This window comes from Danio rerio, chromosome 13 (genome assembly GCF_052040795.2).
Source record: "Danio rerio strain M-AB ecotype USA chromosome 13, GRCz13ab, whole genome shotgun sequence".
Lineage (NCBI taxonomy): Eukaryota > Metazoa > Chordata > Actinopteri > Cypriniformes > Danionidae > Danio > Danio rerio.
Genome location: NC_141033.1, coordinates 48,386,818 through 48,410,000, shown reverse-complemented (window position 1 = coordinate 48,410,000; position 23,183 = coordinate 48,386,818). Strand labels below are relative to the sequence as shown.

Genomic DNA, 23,183 nt, shown 5'->3' with positions numbered 1-23,183 from the left:
TTCAGTATAAAGTGCAATTTAAAGACTTTAACAAGGTTAACTAGGCAAGTTTGGGTTATTAGACAATGGTAGTTTGTTCTGTGGCCAGGAAAAAATATACTTTCTTTCATTTATTTTCTATTCGGCTTAGTCCCTTTATTAATCAGGGGTTACCACAGTGGAATGAACCGCCAACTTATCCAGCATGTTTTAACTAAATGCATTACATTTGATGAGCATTTTCTTTATTAAAAACTTATTTTAATACAGCCAATCTAAAATAAAGAAGACTGAGAGGAAAAATAGAAAAGGGAATGCTGTGGAAATGTCCCTGCTCTGTTAAACATCATCTGGAAAATATATGAAAAATAACAAAAAAACTCACAGAAAGGCTGAAATGCATTCAGCTCTATATGTTTATATAGAATAATACAACTAACAGCCAGTAGATAGATTATTAACTATTGTTACTCACTTTGTTTCCAGTGTAGCCTCGATTGCCCTATGAAATAGAATTTTAAAACATTTATTTTAATAAACATGGCTGTAAAAGGTTTAGGTAAACGCTCTCATCATGAATGTTTGCACAAAATGAAAAAACAAAAAACATGGTGACAATGTTCTAAGGTTCTCATTGTATTTTAGGTGTTAGTATCAGTATAAGCTAGTGTGTTCCAAAACATAGTTCACATTTGAGAGATTTAAGCATTCAAAATAACCTCAAAATGATTGATTTTCTGACCAATTAAACGCATAGAACTGATCATAGAGTCACTGCAGACAACAAAACATATCAAACACATTTGAATTCTACACTGAAAGCTGCACTTTAAAGGAGACCTATTATGCTAATTTTGCATGCAACAAGATGTAAAATTAGTCTCTGATGTACCTAGTTTGTATGTGAAGTTTTAGCTCAAAATACCCCACACATAATGTTTTATAACTCTTTAAAACTGCCCCCCTTAAGGCTTTGATCCAAATTGTGCTATTTTGGTGACTGTCGCTTTGAATTCAAATGTGTTTGTGCTCTTTTCAATTTCATGTGTCAGCATAGTGGCAGATGTTATCTTTGTAAAAAAATTATCAAAAAAGGAAGTCTATTGAGTCTACAGTGTTCATTTGTCCATCCTTTAACTCAACATTTATAATGCCGAAAGCTTAAATGGCGGATGGCTGCTTCTCACTCAGAGCTGTTATGCTAATGAGAGAGTAACCAGTGGTAGGGGCCTTCCCCCTCTGATGACGCGTACAAAGGGAGAATTTCAATTAAAGTGTTTCTGCAGGCTGTTAATCAAGTGTGATTATAACAAATACAATTAATAATTTTTTACCATTTAAGGTTGGTTATATTTGGTGTTTAAATGGTGTTTTAATGGTGTTTAAACCCCTTATTTTTGGATTATAGGTCCCCTTTAAAGCAGAATAATTGTTACACTGAGCAAAACTGTGATGCAAACAAAATGCTATTGGCTGTTTTTTTTGTAAGATGATGAGCTACTAGAATGCCCCACCCTTTCTTCCTGTTTCAGTTGAAATTACATGACACACTGAACAAAGCAGAGCATTTAGCACATTATTTAAGATGTTTTCTTAAACATATCCAAAAACCACTAGAACAGTTATTTATTTTGCTGACGTAATTATATTATCCCAAATGTTTCGAAGAATCTTCGAATTCCAAAAAAAATAGCAATTTTAAGTAGTGAAACTGTCATACTCTGCTTTTTACTACAATAATAAGACATATTGAATACATTAGCTCGTCTATAAACTAGTGTTGTCACGATACTGGAATACGGTACCAATCGGTACTGAAATAAAAAAAAAAACGTCCATTTCCGCTAACATTTTAGCGCCGTTGAGCACGTTCTTAAACACCCCTGATTTGCCATAGTGTTCATGTGCTCAACAGAAATGACTGAGATTGAATGTGAAGATCATCATTTCATCAACCTCACTGCTGTTTACTGTGTAAACACAGATACAAGAACACTGGAGTGTTTTAAAGCCAAAAAGATCAGTCGATTCATTTGTGGATGGACCCTTTTTTTTACAAGACTGTTATGGCGCGTTTAATATTTTTATTTGATGAAAATGTATTTTTATTTGTGTGTGTATTATATCATCTTTGCTTCAAATTACAAAAAAGAAAATTACCGCTTGTGCAAGGGGTTTTTAATGCATTATCTAAGTGGACAGGACAGTATATTTGATGTTATTCTCTCTTCTTGCTGCCATCATCGGTGTCACACAAATTTTTTCCTTTTTCTGAAAGTCTTTATAACATCATCGTGGACTTGTTATTTTGTTATTTGAGCAAATAAGATCGTCAAAATATTCTCCCATTCACTGCGCTCTAAATTTTCCCAACTATGACGACTTCCGCGACTGAAAAACCTGGAAATGTAAAAAGGGTTTATTGCTCTTATGTCAGCTTATAAACAGAACAGCTGATCTTGGTGGCTATAAACGCTCCAGTGTTCATGTATCTTTGGTTATATTTAGTAAACAGCTGCAAGTTCGGTGAACTGATAATCTTCACAACCAAATCATTTCTGTTGAGCATGTGAACACAATGCAAATCAGCTGTGTTTAAGAATGTGCTCCACAGCGCTTAAATGTTAGCGGGAAATGGACGTCTTTAAAATTTTTGTACCGAACGGTACTGAATTCCAGCATCGAGACAACACTACTATGAACTATGGCTGGGTGATTTGCCCTAAAATCAAAACCTAGATTAATTGAACATTAATTACAAATAATGAACAAGTGTCATTTATTTTTCCCCTTCATAATTCACTGACAACTTTTGTACAGTAAATATGCTCACATATTACAAGTGAGAGATTTTTAAATGAAAGGTGCATTACTTGATTTTAAAATAATTAAAGGAAACACACACTATCTACTATCTATGATTATTTATTGAAGATCAACGTTGAACAACTGAAATTAAAACACACATTGCCAAAAACCAACAGTCCTGAGTCTATGCTCTCAGATGCTGCCATACTGTACCAAGTGGAATTCTAAATTCCACGTAGAACACTGCGATGATACAAATAACATCAAGAGATGCACCTCTATTCATACTTGCTCATTGCATTACCTTGATTCCTCGATTTCCAGGACAGCCATTATGCCCCCGAGTTCCATTCAACCCCGGTGGTCCTCGCTCTCCCTGAGATAAGAGAGGGATTATTTATCCACGACATACACAGTGTCCATCCTCTTTGTGTAAACATGCATTTTCTGTGTGATATATCATCAGTGAGATTGATCCAGACAAGCTCTTAGGCCTATGAAACACAAAATGGTTTAAACTACTGTATGACATCAGCCTCGAAATTACCAAGGCTAAAGTTGTTGAACTGGACAGGCAAGATATAATCAAAAAGTCCAACTTTATTTGTATAGCAACTTATAAAAAAAAACATGAACATTGACCAAAGTGCTTCACAGAGAGGTCAAATACAGAAATAATTGGGAAAAGTGTTTTTATCCCATGAGCTAAAATAACAAATATATACAAGAAGATCTATCCAAAAAACAAGACCTAAAAATTAAAAGTAAGACAAAGAGAATATGCAAGTTTTGGCTGTTGCTTTAAAATTAGTTAATGTAGGAGCATAGACTGAGAAATATTGCTCTCCCATTTTTTTAAGCAGGATTTTGGAATGTTTAACAGAAGCTGTGCTGCTGACAACCTAAGGAGATCACTGAGGAAAATACAAACTTAGGAGTGCAGATTTACAACAATAGTGTTTATTCATGAACTGGCTGAGTTTGAGTTCCCAAAGTAAAAAGAAAGCATACAACATACATGGACTTAAGCATTTATTTTATTGCCCTTCCTTAAAGGTTCAGGACACCCTGAAGTACGTTTTTTGAGATTTTAACAAATGTGTGTGTGTTGAGCATCAGTAGCAACCGTAGAAAATATATATATTTTTTTCTCATTAGAGTTATCCTTGATTCTCTATTAGTATGTTGTGTATGCTTTGCCTGAAGAGATGTTAAATCATTTACCTTACAGTCATACTTTACCATATATATTTTTATATTCTTTACTACCAGGGTTCTTGCACCATTTTAAAAGTTAAATTTAATGCTTTTTAAGACCTCAACAAATATAATTTAAGACCCAAAATTTTTATAATTTCTTTGGAATAGGCTACTCATTTAAATGTTCTCGTTTGATTTAAATAAATTGTGCCTCGTCACAGTATGGATAACCCACAGTACCTGCTTTTTGGCTGTCTGGTGGTGAAATGAAACTGTTATAGCTGACTGAGGGAGCGTCTGAGCTAGAGCTGTAATCATGATATATAAGTTAGGCCCGAGGTACAGGTGCAGACCGACGTAAGCGTCTGTACTCTGTAGCTGACCTATCGTAATAAGCTAATAATTCACGGAGACTGTCTTTTCTCTCCTGTTTTACAAGTGCTAAATTAAGCAACTATTAGATGTTTTACGGTGGACCACTGTGCTTCCCTATCGTCATTAAGCACACCAGCTGAAAATTTAATAACTACAGCCACTTTACGGTAAAATTTAAGACCTTAATTACCTGGATTTTAATTTAAGACATTTTAAGACTTTTTAAGGACCCGCGGGAACCCTGACTACATTTTGTATGCTCTGTCAAATTACGTATATGTTAACCAAAACTGGCCCTTGAGGAAATGTAGTTTGCATACTTGAGGCATTTTGCAGAAAGAGCTATCTTGGACAAGAAATATGCAGCGGGAACAATAAAAATAACGTGTCTCTCGCTTCTGATTTCCTGTGTAAGCATTTATGAAAACATATTGGGGCCTATTGAGGTCTCTAAGCATGTGCATTTAACTGGTCCAATGAAAATCAGTGACGTTGCATGAATCTGCTAGTGATGACGTGTCAATTTCTCATTATTTTTTATAGCTGAGATATCCTATGAGAAGAGCCTGCTTCTTAATTATTCATGACAGCATGTTATGTGTATATGAAATTACGAATAACAAATGTAGCAGGGCATTAAACTACTGTTTATTTCTTAGCATTTTAACTTCGTAAACTATAAAATCATGGGTCTCCTCATGGTTTGTGTCTCATTTTGTGAGCCAACAGACAACAGTTGTTCGCTCCCATCCTTCTGTCCTGCTCTGCCAGCCACGCCCACTCCTCCCTCTGGTCCTAGCGCTCCACACCCATCTCGGAACATTTTTTTTAAAAATTCTGAGGTACACTTGAAACAAAAGAGGGGGGTTTTATGGCCCTTTAAATTCCACTTGTAGATTTAAATAAACACAGATTGGTTTGTTTATATTTCATTCTTTTAAATGTACATACCATTTTATTCCTAAAACCTTTTAAATTAGTGCATATTTAAAAGTATAGTTCAACAAAAATGAGAACTTGACGATGAATTAATGAGCCTCCAATGTTTACAAACCATTGTTTCTTTCTTCTATTAAACAGAAATGGTAATGTTAAAAGCCAGTAGCAATTTACTTTGACAGTTACTTTGGATTCTGATGTTCTTCATCTTCTTTTTTGATCTTTTTTCTTTAACGTTTCAGTAGTACAAATACAATGTCGACAATTTTAATGTAATCAAACGTTTGGGAAAAAGCATGGTGATATATATACAGTGTGTAGAGTTACTGAAGTTTGCCCTGTGCGCTTGCATTTTTTTTAGTTACTTTTTTGGTTTGGTGCGTCAATCTTATCAATGCTATTATTAAAAAAAAAAGGTAATGATTCACAGTCAATTGCTTCGTACAGTTTTTATTTTTTATTTTTCTTACATTTTACGGGTGATTAAAAGACAGACGTCACACTGAGGAAGGCTTTGTGCTGAAACATCCGTCTTTTAATCACCCATAAATTGTAAGAAAAATAAAAAATAAAAACAGTACGAAGCAATTGAGCGCGAATCATTACCTTTTTTTTGATATATGTACAGTGCTCAGAATATACAAGAACACCCTACACAAATCTCTCTTTTAAATTCATATTTTAAAAGGAAGCTTTTCAATATTATATTTATGCATATACATTAGATCAGTCAGTACTGAAGCAAAATCGGGAGCTTATCTAACAAAATAACTCACAATAACGATCCAAAAACTAGCACCCAAATTTATACGTTATAGAAAAATATTAAATACAAATTTAAAAAGAGGAAAAATCAAGAGAAGCAAAAAAGTTTAAAAATTTAGTTGAAATTTTGTAGCTTGTAATTTTCTTTCTTTTTTTGCAATATTTTGTTAATTTAATCTTTCAATTTCAAAATATGTTTGGTGACTAAAATATTTTAATAAATATATCTGTTTAATAAATCTGTTTTGTTTAAATGCACCATAATACATTGCCTATATTCACTGAGAAATGGATACAAATATTCATTTTCAAAATGGGTTGCACTTAATTATGCTGAGCACTGTATATCTACTGGTAATTAGTTTCACTCACCATACTTCCTTCATCTCCAGGAAATCCAGGATGACCTTTTTGACCAGGAGAGCCCTAAACACAGAAAAGCTAGTGAGCTCCTTACATAGGCAAGGTAATGACGCAAATGCCATCATCTAAGATGGACTGTTTTAATCCGTCACAAAGATATAAACTGTTCAGTGATATAAAAGTTCTGTGACAAAAAATCATTCAAGATGAACCAGGCAACAGAAATAATGAAAATCCACAATATTATATCAAGTATTACATTGCTCTGACCTTTTGACCCGGGCGTCCAGGGGGTCCTCGTGGTCCAGGCGCTCCAGAGCATTCGCAAGGCACTTCGCAACACTTCTGCAGCGCCACTGTTTCCTGAGTGGAGAGAAATACACACAACGAGTGAAACTATTCATCTTTTGCTGCTGAACTTCCAGCCTATGCATTCATTTAAAATGAGGAGTATTTTACCATAGAAATTACTTTCTAGACAGTTGGCATGACAAACTGAAATCTAATGGAACATTTACACACTGAAACTCCTCCAGATTCCTTGAATTTTTTAATGGTGTTATGCACCTTTTATACATTTCAATACATTTCTCATGTATTTGTTGGCAAACTGGGGATCCTCTGCCTATCTTTGCTCCTAAAGGACTAGACCTCTCTTGGATGCTGCTTTTGCACCAAATCATATATACAATCACCTGTTGCAAATCACATCATTATTTAACCAATTTACCTGATTAACGTAGACTAACGATACTCCGTACGCAACGATGTTCCATACAGATTACCTTTTAACGCCAATCTCTGAATAAATACTTACGGGTCAGAGGCAAGCTATATATCCGTGTAATCTTTATTTCTCACTCTTTCAACCCCAAGCACAACAGAGACCTTCCTACTTCTATGTTTCTGAGAAAATTCAGTAAGTTTGCTACGTCCACCTAATGCGCTTGAAAGTAGACAGTGGGCAAGCTTAAGGTGTCGTCTGGGAGGGAAGACATTTAGATCAACGACAATATGCATTAATATTTAATTTATGCATCACTCAGTATTACAGTCTTTATGAAATGAATATTATGTTCTCACAAATAGTTAAATAAAAGATCCTTTGTTGAATAAATGCTCTCAAATGGGGATATTTAAACGTCAGTTGTGAGAGAATGACCGCATGGCGCAACTCTCTACCAGAGAGAGCCTGAGAGACAGGCTAAAAACGCTGTTTGGATAATCCTTGTGATGTGATGATGTTTATATTCATAAAAGGTCTGTCAAGTTAGCGTTAATTTGCATGAATTTAATGTTTTAATATTTTAAATTGTCATGCTGTAATAAAATAAGCATGATCTAAAAATTAAATGATTGTGAAGTCATTTCATTTAAAACTTTCATTAAATTTTATTTTCGACTTAGTCCCTTTCAAGAGTCCAAATAAATATGTTTTGTTAAAAAAAATATTTTGCATTTTATACAAGTATAATATTGTATTTTAATAAATAAAAAAATATACCATGGGTTGCTTACTTTGGCACATGTTTAATTCAAAATCATTTACACGATAACATGCAGTTACACAGCCAAGTGTAAAGTGTACATGTAGATGTAACCGTTTAGATTTTGACAATTTTTATCAAAATAAACTGTCAAATCATACATAGAGTACAGTTGAGGTAAAACATTATAAAATAATTTGAAAATGTTCTTTATTTATCATTAATTAATTAATTAATAATTATTTCGCCAAAACAAGAGGGATCACACAAAATGCTCGTTTATACAAGTACAAACCTCGATATATTTAAGAGAAAACAGAAAATAATATTTGGATTAAAAATTCCCCTATATGAATTTTGTTTAATTGATTGTAATGATTCTTAACGCTGTTAAAACTGACACATGAACAAATAGTCAGAATACTAAATAAACTAACTGAAATGTTTATTAAACCTTCTATCAAGATCCATTTTTATAACATATACAAGTTTTTATAAATGTATTATCTGTCATATCGATACATCAGGCCTTTTGGTAACTTATTTTGCTCAAAACTATTTTAATTTGAGTTATAAAAAAATGTTTTAATAAAATAGAACATTTTAGGAAGTTTGTCTCTATTTTTTACACTAAACATTTCAGTCTTTTTTATTTCACTTTGTGAGAGGTGTAATAGCAGTTTCGGTCAATTGTTCATGCAAAGACAGACCTTACTCCTCGCATATGAGAGACAGACCTTACTCCTCGCATATGAGAAGTGACTGCATTTTTTTGTTCTTTTGCGCTTTCCCATATCTATCATTTTAATTTCACAAATGTACAAAAAGTACAGAAGCAAGGCAATGTGCTTTAATCATTTAGTGAGGAAAATGAAATTGAGAAGAAATTTGGGTTGGAATGAGATGTAATTCTTTAAAAACTTGAACCCGCATACCCCTCAGTAAATGTGTAGTTGCGGCCCCTGCATAGACCGCACAAATAATGTGATAATATCTGACTGGCCAAGCACAGAAAAGAATAACCTATATTCAAGTATACAGATATCGGTTTTCCATGACTTTTCCAAAACTTAGTTTTTTTTTTCTTCTGTTTTTCCAAAACTTTTCCAGGCCTAGAAAATGCCATGTCAAAATTTCATGACTTTTCCAGGATAGTAGCTACTTTGCAGATTGATTAGCGCTCTTAAACACTTCTTTGATACTTACAACCTGTTTCATAAGAGCGTCGCCTAAATTCAGCATGTTGACGGTCAGTGGCTCCATGTAACCAAAACCTCTGCCAAACTCCAGCTGGTGAACGTCCATTATTCCCTCCAAAGACACAATGAGGAGAGCGCTGACCCCTGGTTTACAAATCAGACATAAGCAAACGTGGCTTTGAAATGAAACACATTTTAGGTCATTCAGACTTAAATTTCAGAGTGAAAAAAACAACACATGCCACAAAAAAAAAAGAAGATCACTATTAGAATATATTATCCAAAATCTAACAAAACCTATAAGCAACTCCAGATTTCTAAGTGCTATTTTCACCTGGTGTTATCTTTGAAAGTGGTAAACTACACCACTGTTTTTTATTTTACATTTTTCTACCATACAGAGACTAGAAACTTACAACAGTAGAGATTCTGGTTTCTGGTAGAAAATTTAAAGTCATGTATTGTTTCTTCATCCAAAACCCTATATTTAAAGTATTAAACAAATATTTTGGTAACACTTTAGAGCTAGTAACAAATACCACTATTTAATACTGACTTATTACTTGTTTATTAGGACTTATAAAGTATTATCTTATCTTACTTCACTAATCCTACCCAATAGCTAAACCCAACTACTACCCTAATAACTATTAATAAGCGGCTAATTAGTAGTTTATTGAGCTAAAAGTCTTAGTTAATGGTGTGAGATGTACATAAATGTGATCAATTTGTTTTAATTATAAATACATTTATAATATTACAATTACATAATTACAAGTTAATAAATAAAATTATGTTATTTATCATTGTATAGTTACACATTTTAATGCATTTATATCATCAATATATTATTAAGTATACCTTAACACCACATATCTATCAACATTTAACTTTTTTTTTTTGCCTCTTAGCATCATTTCAGGGCCCTTTTACTACATTTAAAACTTGCAATAAGATGATTTCAGATGTCAGATTTGATCTATAAATGTAGACAGACCAAAGAAGTCACTTACCACTTTGCTTAAGTTTCTCTGAGCCGGCCATTAAACGTGCAATGCTGTCATCCAAGCCATCTGAGAAGACTATCAAAATCTAAAAGACATACAGTGCATGTAAGAAACCTTATAATGTAATCTAGGTGTCCAATATAAATCCATGTGACTGCAAAAGAAGCTAAATCTGATTTTGTGTTTGCTTCTGTAAAACTCATTTTGTTCATAGTAATGTTCCTGCGGACGAAATTTCAACTTGACTTTAGTTATACATAGTGCTGCAATACAGTATATTGAGGGGGAAATTATAGTGCAATATTTGTTTTTTCTGCAATGTAGATATTGCAATATAAAACAATTTAATCAGATGACTTGAATATCTCGATTAAGATAAATATTTTACAATGATTTTTTAGAGGTATGTATCTTGCTAAATATAAAATATAGATACAGAAATTCAACAGAAAGATAAGGAGTTCTTTATCTTGCTTTTTAATAAGATGTAAAATAACAATGCATATTTTTATTTGCTCTATAAATTAAGAACAATTATTCAAAATTATTAGCCCCCTTAAGCTATATATATATATATATATATATATATATATATATATATATATATATATATATATATATATATATATATATATATGTATATATATATATATATATATATATATATATATATATATATATATGTATATATATATATATATATTTTTTTTTTTTGTCTATAGAACAAACCATCATAATAGAATGACTTGCCTAATTACATTAACTTGAATAATTAACCCTTAAATTTCACGTTAAGCTGAATACTAGTATCTTAAAAAATATCCAGTAAAATATTATTTACTGTCATCATGGCAAAGATAAAAGAAATCAGTTATTAGAAATGAGTTATTGAAACTATTATGTTTAGAAATGTGTTGAAAAAATATTTGTCTTAAAAATAAAACAATAAAATTAATATATTAAAATAAAAATAATAATAATTGCTAAATATTGTGCAGCCTTAATTTGAACTATTCGTTCAAAATTTTAAAAGCAATAAACAACAGAAAAATCCCACCTTCGCCTCGGCTTTAGAAGTGCCAAACATTTCTCTGAAGGAGTCTAATAGAAACTGGTTAAAGGCAAGGGGCTCGGTGGGCCGCAGTGCCATCACTTTCTTGACCACATCCTCTGTGTACGTCTCAAAGTTACAATAATCCAGTTTGCACGCATCTCGACCAGAAACTAGCCGATAGGCAAATTTAGTAGTGATATTTGTTCTATTGCTGCAGCACAGATCTCCCATCAAGGAGATTCGGCGGATAGCTGCAGTAACTGATGCTTCCGCCTGAGGGCTCAACAGAGATTGTGTGTTTGTTCGTCTCGTTACGTCAAACCCAAAAGCAATGTGGATATTGCAACCTGTTCAATTAAAACAAGACATCGGGTCACATTCTGTAAAAATTTTACAGACAGCATATTAATCAGAACATGTGCTTACATCTACAAGCAATCAAAGAAATGTTTTATATAAGAATATTAATAATATAAATTTTTTATATTAAAGTTTTTGAATGTGGCTTTTCTTGAAGAGGATTAGAAAAATCTGACATTGCGATATTTTGTTTTGCCGCTATTTACAGTTGAAGTCAGAATTATTCGCCCCCTTTGATTTTTTTATTTTTATTTTTTATTTCCCAAATGATGTGTAACAGAGCAAGGAAATTTTCACAGTATGTCTGATAATATTTTTTTTATTCTGGAGAAAGTCTTATTTGTTTTATTTCGGCTAAAATAAAAGCAGTTTTTAATTTGTTAAAAAAACATTTCAGGGTCAATATTATTAGCCCCTATAAGCTATATATTTTTTCGATAGTTTACAGAACAAACCATCATTATACCTATGTGGGGAGTCAACGGATCGTTCCAGAACCGAACAAGCCACAGACCATGTTATCCTTAAAAGATTGGTTGGTGCCTACGAGTCTGAGTTTGATTTCATTTTCAAAGCAATCCACAGGCACCCAGCAAAAGGCAAATCCACAGGACGACTATCCAGTCAACATCACAGTTGCGTGTTAATTAACTCTACACCTTAAAACAATAAGAGGCTCTACAATCAAAAACCCACCAAACCGGTTTTTGAGAAGTACCTTTTGGTTCGCGTGCCCTTTGGCGTCTGCAAGGAATACACATTCTCAGGCAGACACAGAAGCGATCAGAAATGCTTCCAAAGTTTAATGGACATACAGTAAAGCTGTGTTTATTTGAGTAATGTATGTTTGCTTTATGTTTCTGTAGGTTTTTGTGTGTACATGTTCCATGTGTTTAACAAAACTGTTATAGATAGTTCTTGAGTAATAGCCCTCAGTGACAAATGAAATCTACAGAATGTTTGTGAAATACTTCATGTTTGGTATCGATTGAAAGCTAGGAACATTTCAAATGCATTAGTTTATAGGAAGAAACCATACTATGAAAAGTGTTGACGTTATAAGACTTTATTTTAACCACTATGCTATCAAAGCAGCACCCACACCAGGTGTCAACCCGGCCTCCTAGAGGGCAGAATTGGGGTGTGACTCCACCCCGCACCTTCTCTGATTGGACAAGTATTGTGTAGACCCAGCCTCTACCAAAGCCTATAAAACTTTGAACAAAGGAATTTCATCGTCGTCTTTTGCCGGTCATCTTTGCCAGTCGTCACCGCCGTCGCTGCCCGGACGTCGCTCTTCTCGTGCTGTGGCCGTTACATCGCCTCGCCGGAAGCCTCGTTACATCACGGAGCAGACCGCGACCTTCACTTGCTGCCGGCTCGACCCCCGATCTGCTTGTGCAACCGCTTCAACAACAAGCCATCGGGTCAACACATCCAAACTCTGAAACTCATCCTAACTACAGGAACCCAGGAAGGACTTCGAACGCCGCCTTGTCCAACATCCGTATCCCTAGCAACCGACTAAGGAAACCCCTCTTCACCGACAAGGGAATTCCATCACGTCACTGAAGTTGCTACGCTGACCAATCAGCTTCGCCGGGATTTCCCTTTGGACCAGTCAAGGAAACCAAATTACATCAGAACGCAAGTAGCACAAACAAGGTTTCTATCCATTGCTGACTCTGGTGTGAATTATGTTTAAGTAGTAAAGAATAGCGAAATTCTCTGCTTTTATGGTTTCTCTCAGGTTGCAATGCTAAGAACTTAGCAAAGGCTAGAAGTTAAATCCACTCAGTCAAAACTCTCCTCAAACTGCTTGTGCGTGTGTGTATGTATGTGCATTTGTTTGTTTTACGTAGATTAGTACTTTGTGTTATAGAGTAGCAATAAACTTTTGTTTCGTTTTAAGATCCGTGTTGGTGTGTTGTGTGCTTTATAAGTTAATGCCTCAGCTTCAGATACTGCTACCTTGCTTATTAAATAATTAGATACTGTTTTTATATTGTTATTGTTGGCCACGTAATAATATAATACAGGATTGCTTTACACTAAACGTTCTATTTGCTGGACAAATACTTAAGTTAAGTGTAAGCTTTAAATAATTCTATGTGAATCATGTTCGAATCTTTGATTCGAATCCCCAAAGTTTAAACATGATTTAAACCAAAGAGCTGATTCTTACATAGTGGTGGAGAATAATTCGGGCAAGCAGATCTAACTTTTAAAGCACAAAACCCAGAAATCATGTTGTTAATCTTTTCTATTTTTGTCCGGAAAGAATAGATCAGAAAGAACAGAAGTTTTGCTACTGCACAATTTCATTGTGGTACCATTTGTTTTATTGCTTGACTGCATTTAGTGTTGTTAAGAAAGTAAAACGTCATTTAAGTTGTCCGCCGAGACACACTGTAAGCCGCTCTAAAGCGCATGTAGAGAAAGACAAAGCGTATTCCTTTGTGCTTATCTCATAACGTTATATAAGGCCTTCACAGTTTGATTTCGTACGCCGCGATTCCCGGCTGGAAACTCAACTGTGTTTTCTCCTGGTAACTGATTTAGCATAGCTAACTAAATTCTTGTTGCCCTGTAATTTGCTAAGACTTAGTGAATTATTTAAAACGCGGTGCTCAGAGAAAGCTGCCTAGCGTAGTTTATAGGAGAAGTTTTGAAATTGATCAATTGAAATTGTGGTTTGATTCCACGGATGTGTTTGCAGTCTACACAGACTTAACACAGAGTGCTGAGATCCCCCATATCTCTGTCACGATTTGTATTAATCTCAGAAATCCTGTTGATTAATTTATCTCACTTTCATGAGTTGAGATCGTTCAGTACTGTTAAGATATAAAATCTAACTAGTGCTTTTTGCTTGAACAGTGTGAGATGCGCCGCCATCTCAAGTGATACTGTGAAATTTGCTATTATTCCACTTTGTGGTCGTTGCCATAGCAGCAACCTTGGTCCGGAAGTTACAGAGAGACTTGCCGGAATTACATTCAAGTGCGCATGTGCAGTCCGCCAGCGCCAGCTTGAATTGTAAACAAAGAGCATAGCGTGAAGCTAAGCTAAACTAACGCTAACGCGTTTGCATTAAAGTTTATGCATTTCCAGTAGCAGCGAAGGCTAATAGATAGCACGTAGCATTTAGTGGTCTTTAAATGCATTGCATGGCTGATGCTTGAAATAACTCTTGCATCTCAGTTGTTTCTCTTTACTCACCTTGGAAAAGTTGACAAATGCAAAGTTAATAAAGTGTGCACAATCTAACTGCTGAGTTTAATCACTACTATTTTATTTTATTTTTGTTTTTCCTGCTGTACCTGGCCTGTTGAATTTAATCAGTTTGAACTCACATATGCAGTTGGTTTTATTAGTGATGAATTATAGTTTTGTTTTCATGACTATAAATTAATGCTCTCTGACCTATTCAAGTATAAATACTTTTTCCATTCATCAACATCTAGGAACACCCATTTCCTATAATTGTTGATTTATACGGATAAGACTCACTGATTAAATAAATTATAATTGTTTAATTTAATGATAAACTGCATTAAATGTTACTCTAACCAACTTCATTGTTTTGAAATTTTAATTTCATTAATGGTTCATTTATGCATGGCTTTATCATTTTAGCAATAATTAATAATTAAATTTAGTCATAAGTGTTCTTATCAATCTTAATGATAATTTATAAAAGCTATTACTTCTTTACAGGTTTAAAGTTAAGTTCAATTAAAATTTGAATTTAGTCTTTTCATCTAGTGGAGCCCTCCAATTAGCCAAACTTCAAAAGGAAAATTCAGATTTTTCTAATACGTAGGCTAAGTGGTTACTATATAACACAATAAAACCAACCCTTTTTGAGTATCAACTCAACAGTGCCATTGTTTTGACATCCTTAATTACACCTAATGCTAAGAGAAAACTAACTCCTTTGTTATCTCTTTCAACTAACTATCTTCTTTTTACTGGACTATTAATGCTGGTTTAAGGATTGTGCTTGTGAGAGTCAAAAAAGCAGAGAATTTTAGAAACATTTAATAGATGTTTGGGACACTTGAACACTTTTAATTGTTAAAATTTTCTGATCTCACCCCTCCTTTCTCACTCATCAGGTCACCAAGAAGATAGGCGTCGTTAGATCCAATTCTAAACACGCATCCAGAAACAATTTATTTGGTGTACGGAGTCAATCCTATTCAGAAGCCAATACTGTTATTGTTGTCCTACTTTCTGTCACTTCAGAAGAAAGTTAATAGCAACTTCAGTCCTGGTATTTAGAAATCTTATTTTTATATTTAACAAAAGCTAAAGGAACCCTCTCTCTAGGAAAGTGGAAACTACAGATTTTCACCCTACTCCTTGGTCTCCCTATCACTTTTGTTTTTCTTTGTTCTCTCACTGTGTCTGTGCTACTGACTCTTTCCACAGAGACTACCAGTTAGACACGCGTACCCACCAGAGGGCCACAGTTCCAGAGAACCACACATCACTCAACATTAGAACACACTTAACATTGCACATTAACATTTCTCCTTTTCTGTTTGCATTGTTCTACCTTGTTTTTTCTTTCTCCTCTCTATCTCTCTTCAAGGTCTGTGTCAGTTAAATTCTAAGTCCTCCCCCCTGCCGCAAAAGATGGCTCACTTCAAAGATCCAGTTGGCCTCTGGAAGGACCTGGAATGCTGGCTGAGCGTTGTAACAGGCAGTCTCCTCCCTAAAGCTGCCGAAACACTGCAGCCCCTGACGCAAAACCAACTGGATGAGAACATAGACAGCATCATGAAGCAAGACCCAAGTCAAAGCTTCAACCACAAGGAGCTGGCCAAAATCACTGGTACTTTGAGTCACACACTCATAGCCACCCTCAAATTGAGTGACAGACACGCCTCCCAACTCCAACACAAGCTGACACGCCTGCAAGCCCGCACCGAGCAGCTAGAGCTAGAGGCTCAGGAACGTCTTCAACAACCAAATGAGGTGGATGAAGGTACCACAGAGGAGATCGACAAACTACAAGAAGCCCTAACAGCCATCACAGAAGAAAGAGAACAAGCCAGAGCAGACCACGCTGACGTCGCTAACAAGCTAGATTATGCTGAACAGCTACTGAAGGAAGCGAAGGTGGACTTAAGAGACAAGAAGGCCAGAATCAAAGCCCTTGAAACTCACCTGAGCGAAGCAAGACATGAGATCGACAGACTAATGCAGGAAGTGGATGACATCAAAGAGGAATCCGCCAGTGAACTCAGGCATGCCTACGCACTGCGCTATGAACCTCCAAAGACAAGATGTGCACCAGTCTCGCCCCTGCCAAGCAGGACAGGATCCCCTGTCCCTGAGCTCTCACCTATTGAAAGAGGTGAGAAACCATGCCGAAGATCTTCACCAGCACCTTCTGAAGAGTCTTACCTTATCCCACAGCGACGAGAGCCTGTGATAGCCAGTCACAGATCGTCATACAGTCTGGACCTCAAAGACCTTGACAAGCTGGCCAGAAACATTGGCAAGTTTACTCCAAGTGTGTCAGGTGGGTTGGAGGTCCACGCTTATTTGCAAGACATTGATTTCCACCTGGAAATGAGACCCAATGTCTCTGATAAAGAAAGACTGTATTTGCTTCGAGCCACATCCAGCACTGAGGTGCGCAGCTTCCTGGACCGACAACCAGCTCAGGTAAAGAACGATTACCGCTTGCTCCAAGAAGCCCTCATCAGAGAGTTTGCAAACCCTGAATCAGATCAAGGACTGTTAAGTGCTCTGGAGACAAAACAAGCTCGCAATGAGTCCCCACATGCTTACTACAACCGACTCAGGCAAGCCTTTTTCGGAACTCGCAACAAACCGAATATGGAGGAAGACCTGAACTTTAAGATTCTCTTCCTGAGAAACCTCCATCCTGCAGTAAGCCAACATCTCGGAGTACTCGCATGCCCACGAACAATGAGCATCCAGCAATTGCGAGATTTGACACAGAAAGCACACGACAAACAAAAGATGGTGTTAGAGAAAAACACTAAAACTGCAACAGTTCTTGCCTTTAACACCCAGAATCCAGAACTGGCACTAGAGGGTGCCCAACGCCCAAACAGCGTGAGACCACTATCCCCAGCGTGGAATGCGTCTCCGTCCAATAGACAACGGAACTCCTATGCTGACACGAGATTCAAACAGAGGAACAGTCACTGGGATGGACCGCGTGGACAACGACGCTCACCTGAACACCACCAGGAAAGAAACCAATGGGGGTCAAACAAAAGCTGGTCACCATCTAAGGGAAGACATCAAAACCCTGGATCATCAAGTCCAAGGAGTCAACGAAGGTACTCCAAAAACTTCCACCCTGACAACGCTCAGACTCAATCCCAGCAAGAGGAAAATGCCCCACCGGGATTTAACCCTCAAGAACTGGTGAAATTGATGATGAAAGAGTTTCTCAAATGCATAGAGGAGGACAGGAAACGGGAAAAGGAAAAAGCAGATTCAGCCTGACTAGTTGCCGAGCGGAGAAGCAACAACCACCTGAATAAACAAACACTTGTAGGTGAAAACCCTCAGGTTTCTAAAAGTGCCGTTCTGGTCGTCTGCCACTCCTCCGACAAACCTCAGTTCAGTCCTGAAACCCTTCCTGACCCATGCCAAACTCCGGTACCTCCATTACTGGATGAACATTTGACAGCTCCATCATCATTGAACAACAAATGGGGGAGGACCACAACTTGACACAGATCAACTGTTCTACCCTCTTCACACTAACATAACCTTTGACATCCTAGGGAAACACCTAGTTAAACACAACACTAATACTTTCTCCTCTACAGCACTGCTAGAACAACCTCTAGTAGAGAGGATCCACTTCACATTTGCAACACTGTTTTGCTGGTTTTTAACCTACCTTGTTTTGTTGCATCACTATGCCTCTTGATTTCCTTCTTTCTCTCTCTCTCCCTAACTGATTTGCAGTTCCAGTCCCCTCTACAGGGAACTCCTGCAAATTCATGCACAGGGCCTAAAAAAAATAGGATTGACTCCTTCTCCCAAATTAGTGTCAATTGCTGCAGAATTATTGCTCATTTAAGTTGAAGCTAGCGCCACTACATACTCGCAATGAAGTAAACTAGCTAAATAACTAAATTTGAATTATTTCAGGCAATGTTACACTACACCTTGTGTTCTTAACCCGAACAATTTAAGCTAAAACCTGCACCAGAACTCAGTCTATGGAATGGAAATGTGGTTTGTGTCTTGTGTGTCTGTTCTCTCTCTACCTATGCCTCTTGTTCCAGTGTCTGCCGATGTTCATGCCAGGAACATCACCATCCAAATGGGGGATGTGGGGAGTCAACGGATCGTTCCAGAACCGAACAAGCCACAGACCATGTTATCCTTAAAAGATTGGTTGGTGCCTACGAGTCTGAGTTTGATTTCATTTTCAAAGCAATCCACAGGCACCCAGCAAAAGGCAAATCCACAGGACGACTATCCAGTCAACATCACAGTTGCGTGTTAATTAACTCTACACCTTAAAACAATAAGAGGCTCTACAATCAAAAACCCACCAAACCGGTTTTTGAGAAGTACCTTTTGGTTCGCGTGCCCTTTGGCGTCTGCAAGGAATACACATTCTCAGGCAGACACAGAAGCGATCAGAAATGCTTCCAAAGTTTAATGGACATACAGTAAAGCTGTGTTTATTTGAGTAATGTATGTTTGCTTTATGTTTCTGTAGGTTTTTGTGTGTACATGTTCCATGTGTTTAACAAAACTGTTATAGATAGTTCTTGAGTAATAGCCCTCAGTGACAAATGAAATCTACAGAATGTTTGTGAAATACTTCATGTTTGGTATCGATTGAAAGCTAGGAACATTTCAAATGCATTAGTTTATAGGAAGAAACCATACTATGAAAAGTGTTGACGTTATAAGACTTTATTTTAACCACTATGCTATCAAAGCAGCACCCACACCAGGTGTCAACCCGGCCTCCTAGAGGGCAGAATTGGGGTGTGACTCCACCCCGCACCTTCTCTGATTGGACAAGTATTGTGTAGACCCAGCCTCTACCAAAGCCTATAAAACTTTGAACAAAGGAATTTCATCGTCGTCTTTTGCCGGTCATCTTTGCCAGTCGTCACCGCCGTCGCTGCCCGGACGTCGCTCTTCTCGTGCTGTGGCCGTTACATCGCCTCGCCGGAAGCCTCGTTACATCACGGAGCAGACCGCGACCTTCACTTGCTGCCGGCTCGACCCCCGATCTGCTTGTGCAACCGCTTCAACAACAAGCCATCGGGTCAACACATCCAAACTCTGAAACTCATCCTAACTACAGGAACCCAGGAAGGACTTCGAACGCCGCCTTGTCCAACATCCGTATCCCTAGCAACCGACTAAGGAAACCCCTCTTCACCGACAAGGGAATTCCATCACGTCACTGAAGTTGCTACGCTGACCAATCAGCTTCGCCGGGATTTCCCTTTGGACCAGTCAAGGAAACCAAATTACATCAGAACGCAAGTAGCACAAACAAGGTTTCTATCCATTGCTGACTCTGGTGTGAATTATGTTTAAGTAGTAAAGAATAGCGAAATTCTCTGCTTTTATGGTTTCTCTCAGGTTGCAATGCTAAGAACTTAGCAAAGGCTAGAAGTTAAATCCACTCAGTCAAAACTCTCCTCAAACTGCTTGTGCGTGTGTGTATGTATGTGCATTTGTTTGTTTTACGTAGATTAGTACTTTGTGTTATAGAGTAGCAATAAACTTTTGTTTCGTTTTAAGATCCGTGTTGGTGTGTTGTGTGCTTTATAAGTTAATGCCTCAGCTTCAGATACTGCTACCTTGCTTATTAAATAATTAGATACTGTTTTTATATTGTTATTGTTGGCCACGTAATAATATAATACAGGATTGCTTTACACTAAACGTTCTATTTGCTGGACAAATACTTAAGTTAAGTGTAAGCTTTAAATAATTCTATGTGAATCATGTTCGAATCTTTGATTCGAATCCCCAAAGTTTAAACATGATTTAAACCAAAGAGCTGATTCTTACACCTATACCCTGCCTAATTACCCTAACCTAGAGTGCATTTCCCAAACAACGACGTAACTCATGACTGAACTATCATAGTACGATGCATCGTTTGGGAAAAGAACTATGTAGTGACGAGTCTTTCCCAAAACACGTAGTTTCTCTGTCACAGATACATCATTTGAACCACGTTAGTTATAACGTAAAACGCCCATAAAATCTTAATAAAATGAGAGATTCATTCGTTGCTCTTTAATCAGAATGTGTAAGTTATACAGTGGAGATATGGCTAAATAGATTGATATTGTGATTCTATTTCATTATAATAGCTATAAATTTCAATAAGCTGAAGTGTTTGCTAACGTATTTGCTGCTAATGTATATATATTTATTTTTCTTTTATTAATTAATTTAACTGTTTATTTACTATGAAACAGCTCCAAATGAACATATTTAGTAATTTGGGGATTTTTTAAAGGCGGGGCGGGGGGGCTGTTGGGTGTTGGTCGAATCCCCTTATCATGGTGGGCATATCCCTTAATTTCACATCCCAATGTTGACAGGTGTCAATCAATCAGGCAGTGAATTGATTTTTGAAGAAAAGATACCCTAAACGCACCAATTTTGTTGTGGCATACAGTTCTCTGGAAAGGCTTGACCCAGACTACTGAAAAATTAAAAGTCCTTCCGTAGACTTCTGCATATACCCTATTGCAGTGGTTCTCGAACTTTTTTCATCAAGTACCACCTCAGAAAAGAATTGTCTCTCCAAGTACCACCAAAATGAGCAGTATTGAAATACAGTAGCGTAGTAGGCCCAGTAAAGCAGCTACAACTCTGCACAGTTAAAAAAAGTGGCAGATTACCTCAGAAATATAGGCTACATGTCATATAAAGCATATTATATACATAATTTTTGATAAATTTTTAAATGTGTGTAGCATGTACATGACATATTTCATTCCTCCGCGTACCACTAGAAGGAAGCCTGCGTACCACTAGTGGTACAAGTACCACAGTTTGAGAACCACTGCCCTATTGTAAAATCAGTTTTATTGGTCTTGGGTTTCCGGTAAGACTTGTCATATTTATAAGTTAATTGTGCATGCAATTATTTCTCCATGCCAATATTACCTACTAAAATGTTCCGAAACCTTTTTAGCTTCCTCAAAGCAGTCTTTTATTCGTCTAGTTTGATAGAAGTCCTGAAGTTTATCAAAAGATCTTCTACAGTAAGTGAAGTAATTGGCACTAATTATTTAATAAAAATGTAAATAATACTACTTACCATCAGAAATACTTCTGTTTGATTCACATAGAAAATGCAGCACTTTCCTAATGGTTGTTTTCAATTCAAGGCTTTCAAAAGTCTCGATGAGAACCCGGTCAGGTGATCCAGCAATTTCACGCAGCTCAGACTTTTTAATCTCATTGCCAATCCCAATAACAGTTATTGCTATTTTCTTGTTTTTGAGATCAGCTAATGCATTCAAATCTTTCTCATCATTAGCTTCTCCATCTGTGATCAGCAGGAGATTCTGAGCCACTCCTCCTTCTATCCTGGACCCATTCTCTTTCGTAAAGTAGTATTTGATCAATTTCAGGGCATCCCACGTATTTGTGCCCTGCTTTCGTTGTTTAATGTTGTTTATGGCTTCCTCCACTTCTGCGAAACTAGTGTATGTGTTCAGATAAAACTGATGCAGGAGTATGTCGCTGAACTGGGCGACACCCACTCGCCATTTGTCCTTAGCAATGTCCAGCTCTTTCACAATGCCAATCATGGTTTGTTTGAGAATATCCCAACTTGGCGGCTTAATGGACTCTGATCCGTCAATAAGGAACACGAGGTCTGCTACTTCCATCTCACAGACTAGAGAAAAAACAAAAAACAATAGACAAAATCAGTTTACATGAAGATGAAGCAGCAACATTAAAACAGTACCGTATATCATAAAGCGTCAAGCTGTTTTGAAGCAATTGTTTGGATGAGTAACCATGAAACACAAATGCTAGGCTTCGTTTGGGCAAAACATGAACTGGATTACACTGCCATATACACTATATTGTAAAGCTGTGAACCTACACTAGTCTCACGGTTCGGGTACAATTATCATGCCATCGATTCGGTTCAATTTAATATCTCAGTGCATCACGGTGCATTGACGATGCTTTCCATACACAGTTTTACATACACTTGTATTAAAATGTATGAATATATTTATATTTATATATTATTCGTAATACAATTTTGTCGTTTAATACAAACAGTCAGATATATAAACTGCAACTTTAAATAAAACGAGCATTTAGCAAATAATATAAACAAATATAAATATCCAGCTCAATTTCTGATCCTTGTCTAGTTCTCTTACACCTCTTTGATTGGTCACACCCTCAACAAAAACGGTTGCGATTGACTCTTGCGCGCTGCGCTCTTCAGATAAGTGACACTGATAAGCGGCAGGGGCGATCTCACAGCTTATGCATGATAGACACGATGGAGAAAACTGCAGACACGTGCTCGTTTCTGTATCCAAAAGTAACGCTGTAAAACAGCCGAGAGGAGAAGAAAAGCCAACCCTGCAGGTCAAATGGGCCACTGTGTGTGTGT

At 36.6% G+C, this 23,183-nt stretch overlaps 2 protein-coding genes across 5 annotated transcripts in view; one reads left to right on the top strand and one right to left on the bottom strand.

Annotated features, from left to right (window-relative positions):
• The window catches only part of LOC100535278 (collagen alpha-6(VI) chain), an 89,402-nt gene that overhangs the window by 38,992 nt on the left and 27,227 nt on the right, over nucleotides 1–23,183 (bottom strand). For all 4 annotated transcript variants that reach the window (XM_087279757.1, XM_087279754.1, XM_087279755.1 and 1 more), the window contains 8 exons: nucleotides 21,858–22,442; nucleotides 11,180–11,523; nucleotides 10,129–10,207; nucleotides 9,123–9,259; nucleotides 6,700–6,792; nucleotides 6,439–6,492; nucleotides 3,092–3,163; nucleotides 455–481 (listed from right to left, as the gene is read on the bottom strand). In XM_087279757.1, the coding sequence (XP_087135883.1) occupies nucleotides 455–481; nucleotides 3,092–3,163; nucleotides 6,439–6,492; nucleotides 6,700–6,792; nucleotides 9,123–9,259; nucleotides 10,129–10,207; nucleotides 11,180–11,523; nucleotides 21,858–22,442 (1,391 nt within the window). The remainder of the gene's footprint in view (nucleotides 1–454; nucleotides 482–3,091; nucleotides 3,164–6,438; nucleotides 6,493–6,699; nucleotides 6,793–9,122; nucleotides 9,260–10,128; nucleotides 10,208–11,179; nucleotides 11,524–21,857; nucleotides 22,443–23,183) is intronic.
• On the top strand, nucleotides 12,774–20,316 carry LOC147841194 (uncharacterized). Its single transcript, XM_087279758.1, has 2 exons — nucleotides 12,774–13,201; nucleotides 15,658–20,316. The coding sequence occupies exon 2, from the start codon at nucleotides 16,181–16,183 to the stop codon at nucleotides 18,032–18,034; it is 1,854 nt and encodes a 617-aa protein (XP_087135884.1). The 5' UTR covers nucleotides 12,774–13,201; nucleotides 15,658–16,180; the 3' UTR covers nucleotides 18,035–20,316.